This window comes from Neolamprologus multifasciatus, chromosome 11 (genome assembly GCF_963576455.1).
Source record: "Neolamprologus multifasciatus chromosome 11, fNeoMul1.2, whole genome shotgun sequence".
NCBI classification, from domain to species: domain Eukaryota; kingdom Metazoa; phylum Chordata; class Actinopteri; order Cichliformes; family Cichlidae; genus Neolamprologus; species Neolamprologus multifasciatus.
The window spans coordinates 21,286,851-21,310,935 of NC_140449.1; the positions used below are offsets into that span (position 1 = coordinate 21,286,851).

Consider the following 24,085-nt stretch of genomic DNA (forward strand, 5'->3'; position numbering starts at 1 on the left):
TTTACAGAGGCTGACTCACTGTAAATATTTCTGTGGTTAGTCTAATAGCGTTTTATCTTTCTGAGACAATTGGAGCACTTACAGAGTTTTATATCTATATTTGCAAAAGTCTGTTTTCCATAAGGAAATAAGATGTGAGGTTTTTCACTTATTCTACATGTAGATCTATTCAAGTCAACTGCTGAAGTAAAAGTAGTAATACCACAACAAAAGAAAACTGAAATAAAAGTATAGATATCAGATAAATTTATATTTAATCTTTTATACCACCAATTTGACCTCTTAAAGTATTGTGCAAAAGCCACACGTCACTTCTTTATATTTTGCTACGGAAATGGGAAATAGGTGTAGAGATTTATTAACATTATTTATTTATTAAAATGTGCAAACAATGGATTCATAATACATAAAGGAAAGTTGAATATAATACTAACAAGCTGTGAAATATTCAATATTTGGTTTGAACAAATTTATTCTTTAACAAAGCCTGAACTCTCTCAGGCAGCTTTCTTGCAATATGGAATATGGAATATTTCTCCAGGCTTCTTGAAGATCATTCAAAGCTACTTCTTTGGATGTTGGCTGCCTTTTGTTCTGTTCTCTGTCAAGCTGATCCCACGCTGGTTTAAAGTAATGTTGAGGTCCGGGGTCTGGGGAGGCCGATCCACGACTGATGTCATGTGTGCTTTTACTACATTGGCAGTGTGTTCGGGATCATTGTCATGCCAAATATTGAAGCCGCTTCCAATCAGACTCTTTCCAGATGTTATTAAATTGGTGGATCAATATGTGATGGTACTTTTCTCCATCTATAATTCCATCAGTTTTGATAATGGTAGTGATGATCAGAACCAAATATTGAAATTGTGATTCATCAAATCCATTCATCAGTTCAATACCTGTTGTCATTAATTTTTGGTCCAGTTCTTGTGTAATTTGACACACCACAGCCTTTCTCCCTGTTTCCCTTCAATAAGAATGGCTTCTTGACACCCACCCTTGCACTGAGAACTTTTCTGATGAGACTTCAGTGAACAGCAGATGGATTGACTGAAGGCCTAGCAGATCAGGACGTTGCTGGATTTTTCCCCCCCTGTTTCTTAAGGCCATGGCTTTCAGATACTATTCATCTGCTGTACACAGTATTTAGCCTCCCACTCGTTAATCAACGAATAAAAATAGCCATCACAGCAATTGTAAATGAACATAATAGGCACCCTTTTTATACTAAGTAGTAAATAGCTGTCAAATGTAATTTTTCCCCTCAAAAATGTTGTAGTTTTAGATGTTTACATAAAGTACTTCACAGCTGTTCTTAAGCTGAACATAATTTTCCCTGCTGAGTGTAATTTGGATGTAGATGTGTTCACAATTCGTAACAACACATAAAAAATAAACTACTCTGTTACATTTAAAATCCCTGCATTCACAATATTTCTTGACCTTAGAATACTGACAGATCGACTATAAAGTCTCTTATTTAAGAAGGATAACCAATAAACAACTGACGAATAAAAGTAAATCTTGCTGCGAAAAATATAGTCGTGTACTTAAATACATTTAAAATACTTAAAAGGGAAAAAGTACATTACAGTAAACTACCCTGTCACCAGCCTCTGTCAGTGCGTCCCAGGGTGGTGTGTGGCTACAATGTAGCTTGCCATCACCAGTGTGTGAATGGGTGGATGACTGAATGTAGTGTAAAGCGCTTTGGGGTACGTAGGGACTGAGTAAAGCGCTATATAAATGCGGGCCATTTACCATTTACCATTTATTTCATGATGTATCAGCCTTCATATCTCTCTAGACGAACTCAAGCTCTGGAGTTTAACTGCAGATTGAATTAATATTTATTATTTCTTTCTAAAAGGTGTATCTGCTTCACGTTGTTTGGATCACAGCGTTCTTTAAGGACTTCATTCATTTTTCTTTTATTTCCTTTGTAAGTCCTCCCCATTGTTGGTATAAAAAAGGCTTGCCCCTTTTTGCTATTTAAATAAAGTTTCATCATCCCTCTTTCCATCACGCGCTCCCTCGCCGCATTGGTGAGAAGGGATGACGCGCATCCTGTACCTGCGAGGGATGCGTGCGTCTTGCGCCGGCTGGGCATGCGGCCTTGGGGGAAGGATGATGGGGGATGCGGATGCCATGGCAACAAGCTGATTAGACTTGTTGCCATTCCGACTATTATATGGACATTTATTTATTTAATATTCATTTGCACGCGCTGGCTGCGCGCTTCTGCGGACGTGTCAGACCGACCTCTGAGTGTTGAGTCAGAAAAGGAAGTAAATTGAGCCGTAAACTGGACTCCATCTGCTCTGCACAATCTCCCGAGGACCAAGGCTCAACAAGTTGCTTTTTTTTTAAAGGAAGGTTTGAAATTCATGGGAGCGCACAGTTTTACCTCGGAGCGGCTTTCTTCATTTAAATGTAGAGTCTGTAATCTGCCGTTGGTGCCATAAGAGGGGAAGGGACGCCGCCGTATCCCTGTAGACTGGACACAGTGTCATTGAAAAGTGAAGTGAAGTGCATGGCAGCGCCTGCATGTGAGGAAACATGGAATGTGGCGCGTCAGGCTGTGAGAACCTCATCAAGTTAATTGCGGTATCAGTTTTTTTTTTTTTTTTTTTTTTTTTTATAAAATAGCTTTTTTGTAAAGGAGGAAATCTGTCTGTGTGTCTGACTGCGCTTCAGTCGCGGGTAGATGGGTTTTCCGTCATGGTGAAGGTGTTTTTTCCCGCACGGATACTGAAAATGACAACGTGTGGCGGACTCAGTGAAACATGGGCTAGACCTGGGGTATTCTGACTTCCTTCCCAGCCGTATTTGTTCCCGTTTTTCCTGCGTGCATGTGCCTGGTTGCTGGTCGAGTGAGTGTCCGTATGAATCAGTGCGTCTCGGAATGAGCGCTCGTTTGGTGCCTTTTTTTCGTGCGTCCTTTCTGTCCGTTAACAACCATCCCTCCTAACAGAGTATCGAGTGTCCTTGTCTTTCATCCTCGGATGAATGTTCCCCAGTCTGACACCTTAGCGCCCAAAACATCTCTTACATAATGATATATGATGAAAGGGGCAAAGACTGGGAAGGTAGCCTGGACATATAGGCTACACGGACAGGACACAGAGGGCCAATGAGCGTCGAGCGCTCTTATCTACAATAGACCGGGAATCCGGTGCCAATATGACCGGTGTCGGAGCGTTAAGGGGCGACTGTGGAGCGGAGAGGGAGGGCCTCGGGCGGAGAGCAGCGTTTCAAGGACGAGGAAGGAGGACTGGCAGAGAAACATCTGTAAGGGACAAACGAGACTCTTTAAGAAAAGAGGAAAAGTTGAAGCTGCTGGCGTCACAGTGATAGGGGGGGAGATTTTTGTCTGGATGGGGCTTTTTCCAAGTGCACTGAGGTAAGGATGGCCACATCCGCGAAAAGAGGGCGGAAGACTCCGGGAGAATGACTGGAGACACGCTGCACTTTTCTGTCGCTTCTTCAATTTAACATTCAGAGCGTCACTGACTTTCTCATCTATGTAACCTAGACAGGTCGACAGTACTGAATAGTTATTCTGAGGGGTGGGGGTCACAGGTTATATTGATCCTCCCCTCACACTCCTCCCCTTCCCTGAGTTGGGATGGATGGGGTGGCTGGAGGTGTGGGTACCCCTAGTAGCGCTGGGGGGTCCGGGGGTGACAGCCTGCCCAGGCGTAACGGAGGGGACTCGAAGAGGCGCAGTAAGGGCAGCTTGCCTCTCCCGGCTACAGGCTGTCCCAGGCCTCGCTGGAGGGAGAAAAGGGCTCCTTTGGGGCAGATAGCACGTCCTCAGGTGGGACGCGGGCGTCGCCTCTCCATCATGAGCGCCTCCACCAGGGACGGCCTGCCCTTCCGTACAGCAGGCACTCCAACTACCCCGATTCCCTTGCCGCCTCCTCCGTCCTCCTCTTCTGGCACAGCCCATCCTCCTCCGCGATCAGTAGGCTTCGCCTCCCGTGCAGCCCTGGCCTCTACGTCCTCCACCGGGACCGGTGTCATGGTGGTAGCCACCGGTGCAGAGACCACCACAACCACAGCATGCAACACCAATGCAGCAGGAACCCCTGAGATGATGGGTCAGTCTAGCCTGGGTGGATTTGGCATGGGATTGGACGGGGAAGACTACAGCAACTCCAACCAGAGCACCTTCATCCAGAGACAGTTTGGAGCCATGCTTCAGCCTGGGGTCAACAAGTTTAGTCTGCGCATGTTTGGATCGCACAAAGCTGTGGAACAGGAGCAGGAAAGACTGAAATCAGCAGGAGCATGGATCATCCACCCCTACAGTGACTTCAGGTATGGAGCCCTGACACACACACACACACACGCACACGCACACGCACACACACACACACACACACACACACACACACACACACACACACACACACACACACACTCCACAGCAGCTGGTCACTCTGATGTTGGTTTGTGAATTAAATGCCACTTGTAGCATTTTCAATACAGATTATGTTTTTTCTGAGATATGTGGATCAAAGCAAGTTGAATTCATGCTCATTTTTACAGAGCACACTTGAAGTATAATGATAGACAATTAACTAGAGAGAGAAAGAGAGAGGAAAAGGAAAACAGATCATGCATTAAGCAACCTCTTCAGTTGTTAACAGGGGAAATGGGGAGGAGGACAACTGGGAAAGGAGAAAGAAATGCAGGAGGCTAAATATATATTCCCAGGGCACGTCAGTAGTGCATAGTAAGTTACGTCAGGGTTAGAGGAGAAGATGAAGCTTAAACTGGGGTTGTACAACAAAGACACAGCTTCAGGTGCTCATGGAAAGAGCAGTGATCAGGGGCTAAGGTCTCCAAGATAGAACTCTACAATGGCTGGTCTCCATTTCTAAGAGGAACATTTTATTATAGTAGCCTGTTGTTTCCTGGAAATAATCTTTTAGAGATATAGACAAAAGGTGCACGTCCCTTTCCAAGTAACTTAGGTAAAAAGTTCAGTATGTTTTCATGTAAGGTGGCTTAACCAAGCACAGCGCTCCCTGTGGTGGTTTTACAGAGGGATTAGGATTTTTCTGCCACCAGGAGCTGAATAGTTAGTACAGCAATCGTCTGATTGTTGGGGATTCTCTCTGTATTATTGTAGGGTCTTTACTTTACAATATAAAGCATCTTGAGGGGAGTGTTGTGATTTATACATATCTCTCTCTCTCTCTCTCTCTCTCTCTCTCTCTCTCTCTATATATATATATATATAATATATTATATATATATATATTATATATGATGTACACAGTGGATTTTCATTAGGCTGTTTTTTATTGCAACTTTTTGAATGGAGGCCAGTATGGGAGATAAACTTCATGAGTGCCTGGCAGGCTATCCTTAACACTCCTGGCTAGATTGCATGCACCATTGCACATGTTAAATATGCGTTATTATTTATGAGTTAATAGGCCAGGTATTCACAGAAAATCGCTCTCCATAATTGCATGTGCCTAAGATGTGCAGATGGACAGCAAAGGGAGAGGCAGCATTCATAATCTCCAGACAGACTGCAGCAACAATGGATGACTTGATCCCCAAGGCTCCTGGCCCACTTTTGTCTCATCAACCACACACAGGCACAAACTGACTGTGTCATTTTTGTATTGTCTGTCAATGTAATGATCGCTCACAAGTGCTTCTTATGGGGCTGCTCGCAGGTAATGTGATGTAGGTAGTCAACGAGGAAGGTGGGGCAAGATCGACAAAGAGTGTTGTGAATGGGTTTGAGTTTTATTGAATCTTAGCCTGTCCTGCATTAATTGATGTTCAACCAAGACATCTGATGAGGTTAAATAGTCCTAATTAGCCCGTTGCAGAACTGCAATTGAATTTTAGTCAATTATGTATGGCATTCTAAATTATGCAAGTTGAGTATGCATTATGCATTATTCAGTCATCTAACTTTTCCGTTAAGTACCTGAAGAGGAACTTTGCAAGGCCGAGGCGCGAGAGACAAGAAGACAGATTACCTTCAGAGCTGCTTTATGTGTTTTGGCCCTGGCAGCCACTAGAATGTTGTGGTAGCGCTTGTGCTCGTACATTTGGTCTGTCATTACTGAGTCTGCCGATAAGCTCCCACACCTTTCACCTCATTAAGAAAAGATGTGACGCTGCTGGACCTATAAGAATACATAACGAGGGGCAGAAGAGGTGAAGAAAATACACATTGTGGCACGAGAAGCATACAAAGTGAGAGATGAAGGGTGAGGAGAGTTAGAAATAGAAGCAGAGTGAATTCATGTTGAATCAGGGATGCTACTGATACATGTACAGTTGTTCTTGTTTGTCTGTATGTGCCGGGCTGGATGATGGGTGGAAACTTGCAAGGAGCTGACATCTGGCCAACCGCAAGCAGGGAACCAATCACATGCAACACAGGACACACTTGGCCTCAATTACAGTAGATTTGGTTTTTTGGTATGACAACAGCTGAGCAGGTAGATACAGGTCGGTTACCCTCCACCACCTGTTCGTGTTCAAAATGAAATACTGATGAGGTTACAGAGACCAGCTTTGATTGCATTTGCAATTCCTGTGTGTATAAGCATGTGTGAGTGCAGTTCACAAGTGCACTCTATATGCATTTATACCCGAATGAACCGCACAGTACACAGCTCCCGGTGTTTCACCAGGTGGAAAATCAGAAACCAGGTCGTGTCAGGTATTTATTCTGATTTTTAGTTTGGCTGTCACATCTTCTTGTCTGTTTGGGTCTTCCCTTCTCCATTCAGGTTTGAATCAGCTGTCACATCCCCATGGAAACAGTAGGCTGTAGTACATAGAAGCAGAGTAATGTGCAGTGTACATGGACAGTGTCACCAAGTATTTTACTCAGCAAACTAAAACAATGTATACAATCCACATTTTTATCTGTGAAACCTGTATGATAGATACAAGATTGCAAGAATAAATATATTTTCTTAAGTTAAAAATGAGAAATACATAATTCCCTAAAGGGTAATGTACTATATTGAGCAGTAGGAGTAAGTACTCAGTAAGTACTCAAGCAAAAGCAAGTCCATTAGAAGAAAAGGCCAAACATGAATTTTACTGTTTCATTGCATGAAAGGAATAAGAAAAAAGAAACTGACTTGATGTAAGAGGAATATTCCTTCAGGTGAATTGCTAACAAGTCACCATCTAACATTTCAGATTGTGAGCTGTTAGCTGGTACTGTACAGACATTTAAAAACAAGGAAATAAACAAATAATAAAATAGATTAGATTAGATAGCTCAAGGAGCAAATGCACATTAAAATGTATTCAAGTACCTCAAAATACTAGAGATCAGAGGAGAATGGCTAGCCTGGTTTGAGCTGATAGGAAGGCAACAGTAACTCAAATAACCACTTGTTACAAGCAAGATATGCAAACGAGCGTCTCTGAATGCACAGCATGTTGAACCTTGAAGCAGATGGCCTACAGCAGATCAGGAACACACTGGGTGCCACTCCTGTCAGCTAAGAACAGGAAACTCAGACTGTACATCAGAAGGTTGTAAAAATGTTTTCTGGTCTGATGAGTCTCAATTTCTGCTCAGACATTCAGATTGTAGGGCCAGAATTTGGCATAAACAACATGAAAACATGGATCCATCTTGCCTTGTAAGAATGGTCCAGGATGGTGGTGGTGTGATAGTTGTGGCACAGTTTGAGTCCCGTTGTTCCAGCTGAGCATCATTTAAACACTCCTTAGTTTTGTTCGTGACCATGCCCAACCCTTTATGATCACATTGTACTCATTTGCTTCCAGCAGGATAATGCGCTGTACCACAAAGTTCAAATCACTTCAAACTGCTTTCTTACAAATGAAGATGAGTTCACTGTACTTAAATGGCCTCCACAGTCACCAGATTCCATTTCCAATACAAGCACCTTTGGGATGTGGTGGAACAGAAGATTTATTCATGAATGTTCAGCCAACAAATCTGCAGCATGCGTGATGCTGTCATGCCAACATGGAGCAAAATCTCTGAGGAATGTTTCCAGCACCCTGTTAAATCTATGCTTCAAAGAATTAAAACAGTTCTGTCCAATCTAATACTAGGAAGGTGTACCTAATAAATTGTGCACTGTATATGTACTAGCATTTTCCACCTATAATACAGCGCTGCCACAAACAATATTTTCCATAATCTGTAAATTAGATGTGGAAATCAGAGCATAATCTTCAATATGATCAAATCACAATATGTTGCCTACAATAACAGTAATGTCACAATATATTTATGCTGTGATACACATGTATATCATGTGGTAACACAATCATCTATGACACAACAATATTTAATAGGAAGAAAATCTCAGCGGGTAAAATATTGGAATTATATATGAATTCACTCAGCCATGGTGTTTGTGTGTTTTATCACTATAACTTAATTTCAGTAACCTGTCAGAGTTAATTAGTTGTCTGATTTGTTCCCCACCCCCGCTCCCCGTAACTTTCTTCTTTGCTGCAAGGAGTCATGAGCTAGTGACTGTAGTAAGTTAAATTTACTGGGGAGTCAGTTTCAGAACGCCTACATATTTTAATTTAAATATTGATATAATATTCATGTAGATGTCAACAAATGCATCGCAAGAGGAGGAACAATCATTTTACTGTGTCCATGGAATGTTTTTCCAAGCAGTTAATCAATAATCAGTGGTTGGATAATCAATTAGTCACTGGTTGAGGGTTATTTTATGCTGATCAGTTAGTCACTTCAGTTGAGACATTATTAAGTAAATAAGTTTGGTTAAAAGGGCAAAAGCAAAGTCCACACGTCAGTGTTAAATTAATCATTTTAAAAGTAACCTCTCTAAGGTTTTCCATGGGAGCCTCGTTAGGTACAGGATTATGGTTCATATTGTTTACGGGGTCCTGACAGGCATGATGTAATTTACAAACATGTTCCCACAGTCAGAGTTAACAAGCGAGTTCTCCAAGTCAGGAGTAAATCGCCTTCACTGCTACGACAACTGCAAGAGCGACCATGTTGCTGTAAATAATCCCTGCGTGGTTGTTGCCAGTGATTATGAAGCAATACATCTGTCAGTGTAAGTGACAAAGTCAGACAGAAGAGTGTGTGGGGCCGAGCGATGACTCATGCATGCTTAATATTCATCAGTCTAGTGGTAGCATCACACCATGAGGTTCTGTTACTAAATTGGTGCTCCATAGCAATCGACCGCAGAGCTTGAGTGTACTTTGCCTAAAAAAAGAGACGCTGTGTGTGTAAATGAGCGAGACGGAGACAGCGTGAGGATGCAAGAATAAGCAAGTCATTGATAACGCGTTGGCTAAAGGGCTTAGCAGAAACGAGAGAGAGAGATGACACGAATCATCTCCCGATGATTGGATCGGCTCTTCTGTCATACTTTAATCACTTTCAGCATCCAAATGACATGAGTGATCGCCTGCTTTTCTTTCCGAGACGACTACATCACGGAGTCCTCCAGCATGACATTCAGATTGATGAGGCCTCCCAAGGTTACTGATCGTTTGCCTCCCTCTGTTCTTAACTGTCTTCCTCCTTTTCTCAAATCACTTTTGCCTTTTTTATTAGTATGAAGCACAGGTGCTTTATCTTGCCAAAGCAAAGGATGAAACTGTCTTGAGGGAAACATTCATATCTACTACAGCCTGACTTATATTACCAGGAGGACTGCACTTGTTATTGTCCTGGCTCACGGATGTGAATAAGCACAGATTATTTAACAAACACCTGTTTGAACACATTTGTAGCTTTATGAAAGTTTTTAAAATCTTACAGAAATCTGAGTAGAAATGTGAATTTTAAAAGGTCGGGGTGGTTATCAGGTAGGAGAGAGCTGGCCTGTTGCATTTTAAGAAGTGCCCTTCAGTTTGCAAGTTGGAGAACTGAATATTACAAGTTGGGCCCTGCTTTTCACAGAGAGGCCTCTCCTGCTTTCATTGAAGTTTTATCAGAATGGTGGCAAATTTCTTGCAGTAACATCTCCCGTAGGCACTTGCATCTGACCCTCCAACTTGGGGACCACCAATGTCGTATAACTGTGCCAGTAGCATCTTTTAACCACTAGCAGCAGTCTTTCTTTTTTTAATCAGGTGGAAATGCATTTAACAAGTTTTAGAAAATCCAATGGCACCAAGTCGTTGGGAAAGCTTTAAGAACGTGATACCCATCTTGCCCTCAGGTGCTTCAACTTTGACCAATCTTGTTTTGATGTGTCTCTTTGAACTTATGGAAATGTAAAATTGAATCAGAGTTGTGCCCCTTTGAATCTAATTTTTCAGGATTATATGTTTAGGATGGGAATGTAAAAATGGACGGATGCTTGGCTCTGCCTTTTGCAATGTGGAGGAACAAAAGAGGAAGACACGGCGCCCTGATTCAGCCAAACAACATTTTTTTAAAATGAATATGCAGGAAACGTGGCATTATCCACATCAAGTGCAGGATACAGTTTTTTTTTTTTAACAGTAGGAATTTTGACTCATCACAGTAGAAGAAGCATGCCCTAGGCTCTCTCATCTTCCTGTAAAAGAAGACGTCATTCATCAGAAGAGGCTTCCTTCTTCCATTGCTCTGTGTTCCAGTTCTGATGCTGTCATGCCCATTGTTGGCTCTTTCAGTGGTGGACCGGAGTCAGCACGGACACCCTGACCCTGGTCTGTGGCTATTCAGCCCTATACCCAACAAATTCTGACATCTTTCTATCAGTCAGCATCAACTTTTCAGCTCGTCTGTTGGATCCAACCACGCTGCCCAGCATTTACGCTCCTGCATCAGTAAAACTTGGTTCACCACTGCTCCTTCCTTGGACCACTGCATACCAGGAACACCCCATCCATTTTTGTCTCACTGTTCGGCTCTCGTCAAACTCACTCAAATCCTTACACTTACCCATTTTTCCTGCTTCTAACACATCAATTTTGAGGACAAAACATACACTTGCTCCCTGATATATCCCACCCACTAACAGGTGCCATGATAAAGAGATAATCAGTATTATTCACTTCACCTGCCGGTGGTCAAAATGTTATGCATGATTGGTATACTTCACCACACTGTCATTTCACAAAGAGCTTATAAGCAGGTTCACTCTTGAAAAGTGACAAAGTGACACATGCAGATTTCAGTCACAGTGAATACTAATCCTGTTCAGTTTGAGTATTCTGTTAATTCTCATCATTTGAGCTGCTCACAGGTGACAAAACCGTGGTGTCTCTGTTTGTAAAATCATGTTAATATAGATTTCAGTAATACTGACTTATGCTAAACATACATATAGATGAAGCTTATATTGGTCCCAGTAAAGAAAAAAGAGAAATTTCGCTTACATTAATATTTAATATTTCTGTTTTTGGTTTGCGAAATGCTGCTAAACCTCTTTTACCACAACATGAAAGTCTTTTTTCTGTTTTTGCATTAGCATGTGAGTCAGCATATTCAACTGGTTAAGATACTGCCAAAGTGTGCAAAGTTGTCTTCAATCCAAACAGCAGCTTGAGATGTTTTTGCCTTTATTTTAAATTCTATTTGTGGTATTTGGCAACCTTTTAAAACAACAAGACAATATAAGAAAACAAGAAACGAAGATGGAGAGACCAGAGTTAAATAAAGAGTAACTGTCCATCGTTATCTTTTTAGATTCTACTGGACCTTTTGATGTTACTGTTGATGATGGGAAACCTAATCATCCTGCCAGTGGGCATCACGTTCTTTCGAGACGAGAACACTCCTTCATGGATCATCTTCAACGTGGTCTCGGACACTCTCTTCATGGTCGATTTGGTCCTTAACTTCAGGACCGGCATCGTCAAGGAAGACAACACTGAGATATTACTCGACCCGAGGTTAGAAGGAGCATTTATGTGCGTGTGTGTGTATTGTCTGGAATATCAGTGCAGCAGGCCCAATGCCATAAATTTAAATTTGCTCTTCTGGCCATCTGCTGGGTTTGTGTTCAAACAAATTAATGTGTGAGATGTGAAAAGGTGATGTGAGGCCAGTGGCAGAGCTTTGTTCAAATCCCACTGTGTTCCTGTTGAATATTTATGAGGAAGGTTTCATGCCAAGCAAATGTTGAACTCTCTTCCACGAGACTAGACTGCCTAATGAGGAATGACACTGGTCTTCCATCTCACTCTAACGTCAGGGCGATTCGCCAGAAATACCTGAAGAGCTGGTTCCTCGTGGACTTTGTGTCATCCATCCCGGTGGATTACATCTTCCTAATGGTGGACAGTCTGGACTCAGAGGTCTACAGGACGGCCAGGGCGCTGCGGATAGTCCGCTTCACCAAAATCCTGAGCCTGCTTCGGCTCCTGCGCCTGTCCAGGCTCATCCGCTACATCCACCAGTGGGAGGAGGTGAGAAGCACAAACTCAGATATTTGTGGAAAAGATTTAATATTTAAGGCATGACTCATCAGAAGCCCCTTTTGTATGAAACAACATGCTTGGAGGGCAGAGGCACCCCCGTTTTGGATGTGTTGCTGATCAAGAGGCTTTTAGGGATAAAAAAATCTAAAACCCCATTTGCTCTCTTTAACCTCACTTATTTTTACATCCTCTTCTTTCTCAGATCTTCCATATGACCTATGACCTTGCCAGTGCTATGGTAAGGATAGTAAATCTAATTGGCATGATGCTGCTGCTGTGCCACTGGGACGGCTGTCTCCAGTTTTTGGTCCCCATGCTGCAGGACTTCCCTCCTGACTGCTGGGTTTCTAAGAACGTGATGGTGGTGAGTCTCTGTGTTATTTTTAATATGTTTCAGTGAACGATTTTATTGTCAGGCCAACAGACGCAGGACGTGACATTCAGGCTGAGCTGAATGAATCACACAAAAGCCTATCTGGATTGTTTGAACAGCGTGCGCAATATTTGTTTGAGATTTAAGCAAACCGCTGCTTCTGAAAAGACTCACTGTTTATCAGATTTGCCATGCTTTGCCCCTTATCTGTGTTAACTGGCTCATGCAGCAACATGTCCAGTTAGAATAAGATTGACTGTAATTAAAAACCTCCCAGAGATCAGGTGTAGGTGTGAATGAGCTCAATCTGTGGAAGGCCTGGGGACCTGCTGGAGATTTTGCATGAAAGCATACAGACTCAGATATTCAGCTGACTCATGTCTTGCAGTTGCCTGTGTGATGGTTGCTAAGCAGACTGATGCTGGGATTTTCCCCAGAGAAGGTCCCCTTGTCCAATGGACCATTAACATCTTAGTATAATTGGACTCATACACAAAAACACACACGCACACATAGAGGCGGCTCATTTTATTGTCAGTCTTTAGAACATTTATTTAATAATGCAAGATGATGGCCCTTTTATTGTTTTATATGTAGCGCAGCTGCTCGATTTTATGATTTTGGTCAGCACACTGGCTTTCGGCACTTAAATTGCTCTCCTGCAATATGTTATGATCTCAGCTGTATTTTCTAAAATGGTTTGGCTGAGCCACTCAGAGGGGAAAACGCTCCCGTAACCCGACTAAAATAAGAACAGTTCAAGGCTCCAGCGTCTCTGTAATTAACGCTTGAAACTTGTTTTATTCCTCTGTCACCCTTCCTCTCTTCCTCTCCCGCTCACAGAACGACACATGGGGTGTGCAGTACTCCTATGCTCTGTTCAAAGCCATGAGCCACATGTTGTGTATCGGCTACGGTGCCCAGGCTCCCGAGGGGATGACTGATGTGTGGCTCACCATGCTCAGTATGATTGTAGGCGCCACCTGCTATGCCATGTTCATCGGCCATGCCACCGCTCTGATCCAGTCACTAGACTCATCGCGGCGACAGTATCAGGAAAAGGTGAAATATGACGCTTGTTTATGAGTGTTGTATGACTGTGGGTGCTTCTGACTATGTAGATCTACAAGCCATCCAGGTGGGTCCGTTCTGGGTCCTGCAGCCTTTAGGTTGACTCTCTTGTTCAGACTTTAAACTTTGTTCAATTTTTTTGTCTGGGGTTTCAATTACTATTATTAGCGGTAGGCTGGTTTTAATTAACGCTGAAGTACTTCAATGCTGATGCTAAGATTCACAATTTAAAATGAAACAAAAAAAAGTTTGTGATTTATGTTGGAAAAAAACAAAGAGTTTGCTAAAGTTATCACAGCGACCTTTGTTTATTAGAAATCAAAATAGGCCCTTTTTAGTGTTAATGATTAATACAAACTGTGGGAGGCATGAACTTTTTTAGCTCCTAAAGAGGACCCTGCCAGAAAAAGGTCAGATAACCACGGGAGTAGTGTTTTTCAATTTGGGAATGAACCTAGTAAAGGGGTCAAGAGATAACTAGAGTTCAAAAAAGGGGAAAAAACATTTCAACATATTTCTAACACCCGGAAGTACGCTCTAGTAAGATAAAGTATTTAAGAAGTTGGTGTCTGAAATCACTGAAGTTCTTCTGCATAATAAATATAGGCATATAATGAATTAGGGTAATTCACATTGTACAGTTAAAAACGATATTATGCCCTTGAAAATGTCCACAGTGGTGAAGAGATCGTAACTTCCCACTGGAGCTGTGAGTCAACATTCGTAGATTTGAAATTATACCTCACAATGGCTGTGCAAAGTGATGATAGTTTACTATCTAACATATATACATCTCACTGTCTGAGCATCTATTGAGGCACTGACCCACACACACCAACACAAACATATCAAACTGAGGTCACATTTCAAGGTTGATTCTGATTTAAAATTTCTAAAGAATGTATTTCCACAGTCTGCGTGTACTCTTCTCTTAAAGTGAATGTGTTTGTGCCTTCATTATTGCAGTACAAGCAGGTGGAGCAGTACATGTCGTTCCATAAGCTCCCGGCAGATGTTCGGCAAAAGATCCACGAGTACTACGAGCACCGCTTCCAGGGAAAAATGTTCGATGAAGAGAACATCCTGGGAGAACTTAGTGAGCCGCTAAAAGAGGTGATAAACTCACAAACACCCACACCATCACACGTACATGCCGTAGATGCTGTGTTCATGCCTGCAGCAGATCTGTGACGAGCACTCCCTCCTCTCTTTATCCCTTCTTCCTCTTTGTTTAGGAGATAGTCAGCTTTAACTGCCGCAGCCTGGTTGCGAACATGCCGCTGTTCGCCAACGCTGATCCCAACTTTGTGACCGCTGTACTTACCAAGCTGCGCTTTGAAGTGTTTCAGCCATCAGACTTCATCATCCGTGAGGGCACAGTTGGACGTAAGATGTACTTTATCCAGCACGGACGCGTCAGCGTGCTGACCCGTGGCAACAAGGAGACCAAGCTGAGTGATGGGTCTTACTTTGGAGGTGAGGATGTTTTGGTGTCTCGTTAAACAAGAAGGAGAAGGTTTTGGAGGGTGGAGCAGAAGCAGAAGAAAGCAGTAGTTTTTTCTGTGGTTGGTTTTGCAGAACTACTGTATATACTGCAATTTCCCTGTTATATTGATAAAACTGTCCTCTAATTGTCAGAGATCTGCTTATTGACACGAGGACGAAGGACAGCCAGTGTCCGAGCAGACACATATTGCCGTTTGTACTCTCTCAGTGTGGACAGCTTCAATGAGGTTCTGGAGGAACACCCGATGATGCGACGTGCCTTTGAAACTGTTGCAGCTGACCGACTGGACCGTATTGGTAACTTGTGGTTTTTGAATTGCTACGTACATTTGTTTTTCAATACTGACAATACCAAATACTTGCAGATATCACAGGCCCTTTGTTAGGATTGTTCAAGCCGCCAAAAGATCAGGAGTCCTCTTTGAATACAAGCTGTAAGAATTAAAAGTAAAAATAATTAAGGATTAGAAATCTTTGTAATGTAAAAAAACAGGAAAACGCTTGAGGCTAAAACTCCAGCTACGTGACAGCTTTACCTACTTTAAAAGATATCATTCCTTTAGGCATTCCGTTTTGTCAAGCTCAGTATCTCAGGTTACAAAGACATGTTGAAGATTTTATTTCACATTTCCCCTTCTTTTTCTCCTCTACAGGCAGGAAGAACTCCATGCTCACGCGGAAGTCATCCCAGGGCGGTTCTCTTGGTGGCAGCATGGGTCGTGGTGGAGGCCGGGGTGGGGGGGGTCCAGGAGGTGGTGGTATGACAGCAGGAGGTCTGGGTTCCTGTGACAGCATGCTGGTGCAGCAGATTGTTAAACACGACAGCATGCCAGCCATGCAGGATGCCATCGCGGCCGCTGCTGCCGCTGGAAGAAGTGGCACGGTGTCTCCTCGGCCACGCCCCGTCATCTGGGCTCCGCTGGTCCATGCTCCCCTGCAGACTGCGGCTGCAACAAGTAATGTAGCCATTGCCCTCATGCACCAGCAGCAACAGCAACAGCAGCAGCTGCAGCAGCTGCAGCAGCAGCAGCACGCTCTTGGAGGAGCTTTTTACCTGCCCTCCCCTCTCATCTCCCCCTCTCCCTCCTCCTCTTTCCCTCTTTCTTCTCCTCGTGCTCCTGTGTTGCAGCCCCTTCGCCCCTCTGTGAGCTCTCTCATTGGGATGATGGCGATGGGAGGAATAGGTGGCTTGTCGCCAAGAGGATTTCCTGTCTCCCCCTCAACCATGGGCCCTCCTGGTGGGGTGACATCGCCTCCTGTTGCTAAAACTCCACCCACTTCAGCCTCCTCTGTCCCAACTTCTGTCCAACAAGGAAGGAATCTCCATTACAGCCTCCGACTTCAGGCAGATCATCCCTCAGCGATTTCTGGATCTCTTGGAGCCCCAACAGGAGGAGGAGGAGGACCAGCTGCACCTCCCCACAAAACACCAGCCGCCAATCCGCCTGCCTCCAGTGGCCCATCAGATGGCAACACTTCGCTTACAGCTCAGCAAGGGGCAAAAGAGGCTCTGTTACGTCATGGAGGAAACACTTCACAGGGTCTCCCAGCACTAGGAAGACTCACCCAGGAAGCCAGGCTGCTCTCAGCCTCACAGCCCACCCTGCCTCATCGCTCTTGGGCTGCAGTGCAGCCTCACCCTCCTCTCCATCGGAAGGCCTCTGGCGGTAATTTGCTAGCAGCTCCGTTTCTGGCAGGGCAATTAGCCAGGGGAAGCAGTGCAGGCCTGCTGACCTCTAATCCTTCAGTACAGCTGGTGACAAATATGCCATTTAATGCACAAGCACAAGCACAGGGCACACTTCCTGTCCAGCCCACTATAGCACAGACTGTATACACACAGTCTGCAGCTCACACTGCCTCTGCTGCCACAGCTGCACACATGCCTTCTACATCTTCTGTGCCAGCATCTTCCTCTCCTCCAAAGCATACCCCGCTCTCCTCTGCCACCCCTTCCCCTGCACCCACTCCTTCATCTCCTACACCTATTCTTTTCCAGACTCCTCGACCGAAACCAATCCCAATGACCCCTTCCCGCTCCTCCTCTCCTCCTCTCTGCTCCACCCCTCCATCGGCAGGAACAAGCCCACTGTTGCTCTCTTCAACTCCTCGTCCCAAACCGATTCCTACACCCTCCTCCCGCTCGTCCTCTCCCTCTCCATCTTCCACACCACCTCCATCCTCTGTTTCTACCCCTGTTCCACTACCTCAGCCTTACGGGACCAGATCCTCACTCACATCCTCTTCTCCCCCTTCCTCTTTGGTTTCATCTTCTCCGCCCCACCCCCAGAGCCCAAGAGCGAAGGCATCCAACACACCACCATCTGCTTCTCCATTGTCGGGTGCCAGCCCTGTCTTGACTCCAGTCCCTTCTCCCACTCAAACAACCCGCACCCGAACATCTACCCCCTCCCAAACGCCTACTCAAGCCAGCACACCGGGTACCCCTACCCAGACCTTCACCCCAACACCTTCCTCATCTCCCACCCCTCTTACCTCTGTCCCCTCCCTGAGTAAATGCCACAGTCCAACACCTTGTCTCCAGGCCTCAGTCTCCAGCTCAGCAAGAGTCCCCACTTCAAGCCAGATTCCTAAACAGGTCTCACCTCTCACCCCAACCCAAACTTCAACTCTGTCCCAAACACCTGCTAGCACTAACACTCCAACTAAAGTAACTTTTTCAGTTCATCCTGTAAAGCAAACATCTCCTGTCCTAACTCCAAGCTCCACTGCCAAACAAATCACATCCACAGCCTCCTGCTCAACAATGTTATGTCCAAACCAGAGCTCCACAAAGTCCCCCGCTCCTTCTACCCCCTCCAGCACCACCACCACCACCAAAACCACTCCTTGTGTTCAGCCGGCCTCTTCTAACCCCCCAAAACAAATACCAAGCACCATGGCTGCCCCTACCCAGTCCTCAAAACTCAATACACGTTCCACCCCTGTCCAGACCACACAAGCATCCACCACTGCACCCACCCCACACGCGGACTCCCCTGCCAAATCCACCTCTCCTAAAGGTGGACAAAAAGACCCTCAGCTGTCACCGGGCAGAAAAGACTCAGAGGGACTACGACACAAACTGCCCGCCAACATGTAAAACATAAAAAAAAAATTTAAAAAAAAATGAGGAGGAAAACCTCATAAAATGTTGGACTTTGTGTTGTGGTGGGTGCCTGAATAGCAGAGCCATGGATATGCAGAGTTGTGTCAGAGTTGGCACCAGACAAGCCGTGATCTCACGAGGACAGATACATGTTTGCATTCACTCTAGGATGTGATTGTCTTAGAACATCAGGTGTTCACGTGACTCACAGCCAAGCCATCAATCAAAGATCCAGGAGAAAGACTTTAGGGGTCCGCAGAGGGGTTGATAAGGCAGAGTCTAAAAAAACCATCCAAATGTATACATACATATCTGTGTTAGTGATTGTTGGAGCAAGCTGGGGAGCTGAAGTGGAAATATGCTGCAGTGTATCTACACAATAAAACGGAAAGGAAACAACATCTGGGAGTCTGGACAAAAAAATTAGAAGCTAATGAAAAAAAGCAATACTTGTGACGCATTTTTCTCACTAATTAAACAGGAAATTTCCTTGACAATAATAATGAATGTGGGAAGATATTAATCGTTTTCCTGTTTGAAGGAAAGTCATGATGACAAGATGCAGGCAATAGAGCAGATACTTCCTTGTTTCCAGCTCCAACTCCCTCTTGCCTCCCATTCTTCACCAAAGTGTAATATTTTCTCATCAGAATAATAATAATTATACTGATATAGCGTTTAAAAAGCACTGTAAAGTCAATATTCATATGAATTTGAAAAATTAGGAGCAGTCCACTTGTAGTTTTGTTGTCCCAGGTGCGTGGTGTTTAGTTTTTGAACAATACAAACCTTTTAAATCTACATGTTCGCTTTGACAGCTTCTGTAAATTGTATTTTTTTTTTCTTCTCTGTGTGTGCGTGCGTGTGTGTGACACACAATACTGCTCTGCTGTGCATTGTGGTTCACTTGATTTCTTTCTTTCTCCACCCGTCTCCCTGTACTGTAAATACGTGCCTCTCTGTGGGTCTGTTGTGTGCTTCCTCACTCCTCGGTCTCTTTGTCTTTCATCTCGTGTCTGTCTAGCTGCCTTTCATCTGATTTCACAGCTCTGGTCGCTAACTGTTTCTTTGACGCTCACAGACTCACTCCCTTTCTCTCAGTTTGCCCGACACTTTGCTGCCATCGGCCTCATGTTCAATTAGCGGTTTCCTTCTTCTGTCGCCCTATGACACTGTTTCAGCACAGTTTCCAGTGATGTTTGATGTTTTCTGTGGGTAGCAACAAGGCATTTCTGTCTTAATCCCTGATACCATGTTGCCTAGACGATATATTTAAGGACCAAATGTTTTATTTTTTATTTATCACAGCTTTAGCTTTTGGAAAGAAAAGACGGCTAATAGTACTGCCAAACTGATGATCATGAGTGTGACACTGAGGGTGATGATTTTCTGCTTGTGATGAAGATGATGCTGACATGATGATGATGATGGTGTATAGCTGGATGTAAGAATAAAGTGGATTTAGGTATTATCTTGTCGAGCGTGTTGAGTTGTGAGTTTATTGTGTGTGTGTGTGTGTGTGTGTGTGTGTGTGTGTGTGTGTGTGTGTGTGTGTGTTCAGTCTCACAGACTTGATTTAGGTTTCAACCTATTTTGAATTCATGACCTTTGGACCATTTAAGCAGGACTTTTACATTCATAACTGAAAACTGTTATAAACTATGGTTATAGTGGTTCTGCCAGAGGTTTTTTCCTGTTCAAAGGGAGTTCTTCCTTCCCACTGTTGCCAAAGCGCTTGCTCATATAGGGTTATATGATGGTTTTCTCTGTTTTCTTTGTATTATTGTAGAGTCTTGATTTGTTGTTGTGATTTGGCACATTAGAAATTAAATTGAACTGAACTGAATTGGGTTTCACAAAAAAGCTTTACACTGTTAAAAGTGAACTCTCCACAGTAATAATTGTTGTTTTGTTGTTTAATCATGCTCAGAGCTGTGACTAAGCAAACACTCCCACGCAAAAAGATTGTCTCACAGATTTTCCTTTTTTTTTTTTTAATCGAACACTTCAATTATACTTTGCATTGTGTTTTTTTTCCATCAAAAAGGTGTAAATGATGTTGTAAAGCTTTTACCACACTCCCAGAAAGACAGTTTACAGGAAAGCAGCAGCATAATTTCCATAAATCAAGAAATTTAAAACTCAAATTGTCTTGTAGTTGACCTGTTCTTTGTAAATGTAGATTGAAAATGTCCCTCCAATTAAAAAAAAAAAGTATTATGTCATTTTCATTAGAAGTTTTAGAAGGTTTTGATTCTTAGTACCAAAAAAAAAAAAAAAAAACAAAAAAAACAAACCAAAACAAAAACCTCAAGTTATTAATGTTTTATGTGAAATATGAATCATGGTATGTGTTTCAGCCCTACTGAGAAATATGGATTTTTTGGTAGATCTAGACGTGGTCATTCTTTGAAATGCAACAGATACCACATAGAAAAGAAAAACAATAACATAGGCTTGTTTAGGTTTTATCGGACACATCTGACAAGCAAATCCTTGTAGCTAATATGAAGGTAGAATCATATGTGCCGTTTAGTTAGAAAAAAACTAACCAGTATTTTGGGGCAAGAAACTCACACGTTTTTTTGTTTTGTTTTGTTTTGTTTTTTTTCAGATTTTAGTGGCAAATCACAGCGTCTTCTTCTTCTTCTTCTGCTGGCTGCTTTTTACAGGGTAGTGTGCCATGTCACAAAGTATAGATAATCTCAAACTGGCTTCATGAACACAACAATGACTTCACTGTACTCAAATGGCATCGGCAGTCATCAGATCTCAATCCAGTAGAGCACCTTTGGGATGTGGTGGAACAGGAGATTCCCGTTATGGACGTGCAGCTGACAAATCTGCAGCAACTGTGTGATGCTATCATGTCTACATTAACCAAAATCTGTGAAGAATGTTTCCAGCACCTTGTTGAATCCATGCCATGAAGAATTAAAGCAGTTTTGAAGGCAAAAGGCGGTCCAACCCACTGCTAGGAAGGTGTACCTAATAAAGTGGCTGTATAAAACATAAACAATTAAGAAGTGTTTCTTTTTCAGATTGGGATTTGATAACTGCATTTTTTTCTGTGTAAAACCAACCACAACAGTCAGTAAATTGTAAGTTTTAAGTTATTATATTCAAGATAAGGAAATTAGAAAATACAAACTCGAAACTTGTCTTTAAATTTAACTCAAGCACAGAAATTAAATCAACGACTGCTTCCTATCACTGCCACTAACCAGCATTTTGCTTTACTTTGAATAGATTTACTTGGATGGATTATCTGCACACAGAGTATCACTTGAGATCCGACTTGGACTTGACCTCTGACTCAGCCTTGGAGTCATACATGATCTTGGAGGATTTAGGACTGAAGGTTTGGTGACTCAGGTCCAGCTCTGCGCAGTACAACCTCTACCTGTGTGGGATGAATGACTGGTGAAGTGTCTCTCTTCTGCCTCCCACTCTAGCTCTGCTGCTGCTGCCGCTGCCTGCTGCTCATGGATCCCCAACCCTAATCCTGTACCTCTCCGCAGAGGGCAGGCACGCTCACTTCCAAGGTTAAGCTTGTGAATGTGGGGACACTTAAATCTCTGCCGCTCTTGAGAGGAACTAAATGAATATCCGCCTTCACGAGGGTGGATTACATTCCCACTGATACACCTGCTAACTTTCTGTCTCTCACATGTGTTTCCCCTCTCCTCTCATTAGAGTCCAAGAGGTTTTCAACAGCACTTCAGCCTCTGTGGCCGTCAGAGAGGGAATTATTTTTCACATCTACAAGCTAAGAGGCATTAACATATTGGATTTGCACTTGTTATTATTATTTGCACTGTGTTTAAATAGCCCCTGCAGAATCTCACAAAGCAGCATTAATGTTTCAGCAAAAGGATGAGTGTCTGACTGTAAATATTTCAGCTTTTTCGCACCTGTGCTGGCATTTTAACTGAGAGGGAGGTGTGAGGCTGGAGGCTGTGGATGGAAACGTGCTTCTAAGCACATTCACACAATTACATAGTGAAGCAGAGCAGGTTTCTGGTTGGAGGCTCTCAGTTCAGCACACTCGGGCCTGCCGGTGGTGAAGTGACCACTAGATGGCGACGACGCTCTAATAATCAGGTGAGTACAGCGGGGTAGAAAACGAGCATCCCTGCGAGATAATCGCATATGACTAGTAAGAATGTGTTTCAGTATGTTTCATAGAGTGACAGCTGAGCACAGGACAGCCAGGAGTCTGTGAAGTGAAGAGAAGATCACAGTGTGGAGTCAGGAGTGTAGCAGAGGTTAATAAAGGCAGACCAGCCTGGATTACCAGCCGTGAATAGAGGCGGGGGGATAAACGGGACTTGTAATTGCTGCTTGGCTCTGAAATAGACTCAGAGGGAAGTCTTCCTGCTGGAAACAAACCAGCCTAACAGGCTATTTTCGAAGGCAACTTTGATTATTTGAATCCTCATTATTATATAAAACACAGTAACAGCAGTCAGCCTACATAGATGGACTGAAAGGCCGTTCTTTCTTATGCTTTAATGTCTATGCTGCCTTGTCAGACTGCTTTCTCTGAATGTTTCTAGATTTGGTGGTGTACCCAAGGAATTTTTGCACCTCAGTAAAACTCCTTTTCAGATGAATTTCTATTAAATCTACCAGGCTGGCATAGAGAGTTTGTAAAGGTTTGTACACCCAAAACATATGGTCAGGTTATAAAATACCCCACGGTAACCACACCAAAACATTAAAATGTATCAATAAAAACATCCGGTAATCTCAGCTGACAGGTTTTTTTATGAACACTTTCAATTTCATTTTTTTCCCTTCTTCTTCTTTTTTTTTTTTTTTTTTTTAAATAAAACACTAAAATTCATAAACTGGGCTTTACGTACTGTAATAATTTTAAAAATAATAGAAAAAGTAGAATAAGAATAGAAATTTTTTTTAAGCAGCAGCTTTTTAAAAAGCCTTTTGGGAGGTCCCGATCCTGCGCTTCTGAACTACTGTGCAGCCCTAGGTGGGAATAAAGTGCATTTATGTAGCGCGTAAGGTGTTATTCTGGTAGCACAACCGCAGCACAAGCACAGATTTAAGGTTGGATGGGGGGGGAGGGATGGGTGGGTTCGCAGAGTTCACCACAAAAATATATATAGACTTCCTCCACCTTCACTACGAAACCCACCGACACACACTCCGGGAGCTACAGCAGACAAGGACAAGACTGAAGCTTTGAAAGAGCGAGGTGATTCCCATAACCACTTCAAACACCAGGCGCAGGTTTATACGTAAGTCTTGAAAGTTCAGTAGGGAAATGAGGCTGCTCTTTAGCGTCTGTGGCTGTGTCACACACACAAACATACACACACACACACACAAAGAAAAAAATATACCCCACTGTTCTTTCTCTGGAAAAAAAAAATCATAAATGAGTTGCTGTGTTTTGCACTTTAGCAGATTATAGCGTATACTTCCTTTTTTCTCCTCTCTCTTAACTGATTCACCGATTCACCAAAAGTCATTTTTAAAAAAGTCCCTTTAACAGTTGCCCTTTGTAGACACCACATTGGATGTGACACATCCTCTATACGAGTTTCATTTATCATATTCGTTTCCGTTTAACTTGAATCATCGATCAGCATCTGCCCTTGCCTTTAATTGGA

General features: G+C 43.2%; 1 protein-coding gene across 1 annotated transcript; it reads left to right on the top strand.

The window, feature by feature from the left end:
- Positions 1-617: 617 nt before the first annotated feature.
- On the top strand, positions 618-23,815 carry LOC146508347 (uncharacterized). Its single transcript, XM_085178005.1, is given in 12 exon segments — positions 618-3,743; positions 3,746-3,822; positions 3,824-4,323; positions 11,657-11,664; positions 11,667-11,862; positions 12,165-12,378; positions 12,593-12,754; positions 13,607-13,825; positions 14,801-14,947; positions 15,070-15,310; positions 15,473-15,637; positions 15,994-23,815. Coding segments are annotated over 12 exon segments (4,494 nt in total). The 5' UTR covers positions 618-3,628; the 3' UTR covers positions 18,444-23,815.
- Positions 23,816-24,085: the final 270 nt, after the last annotated feature.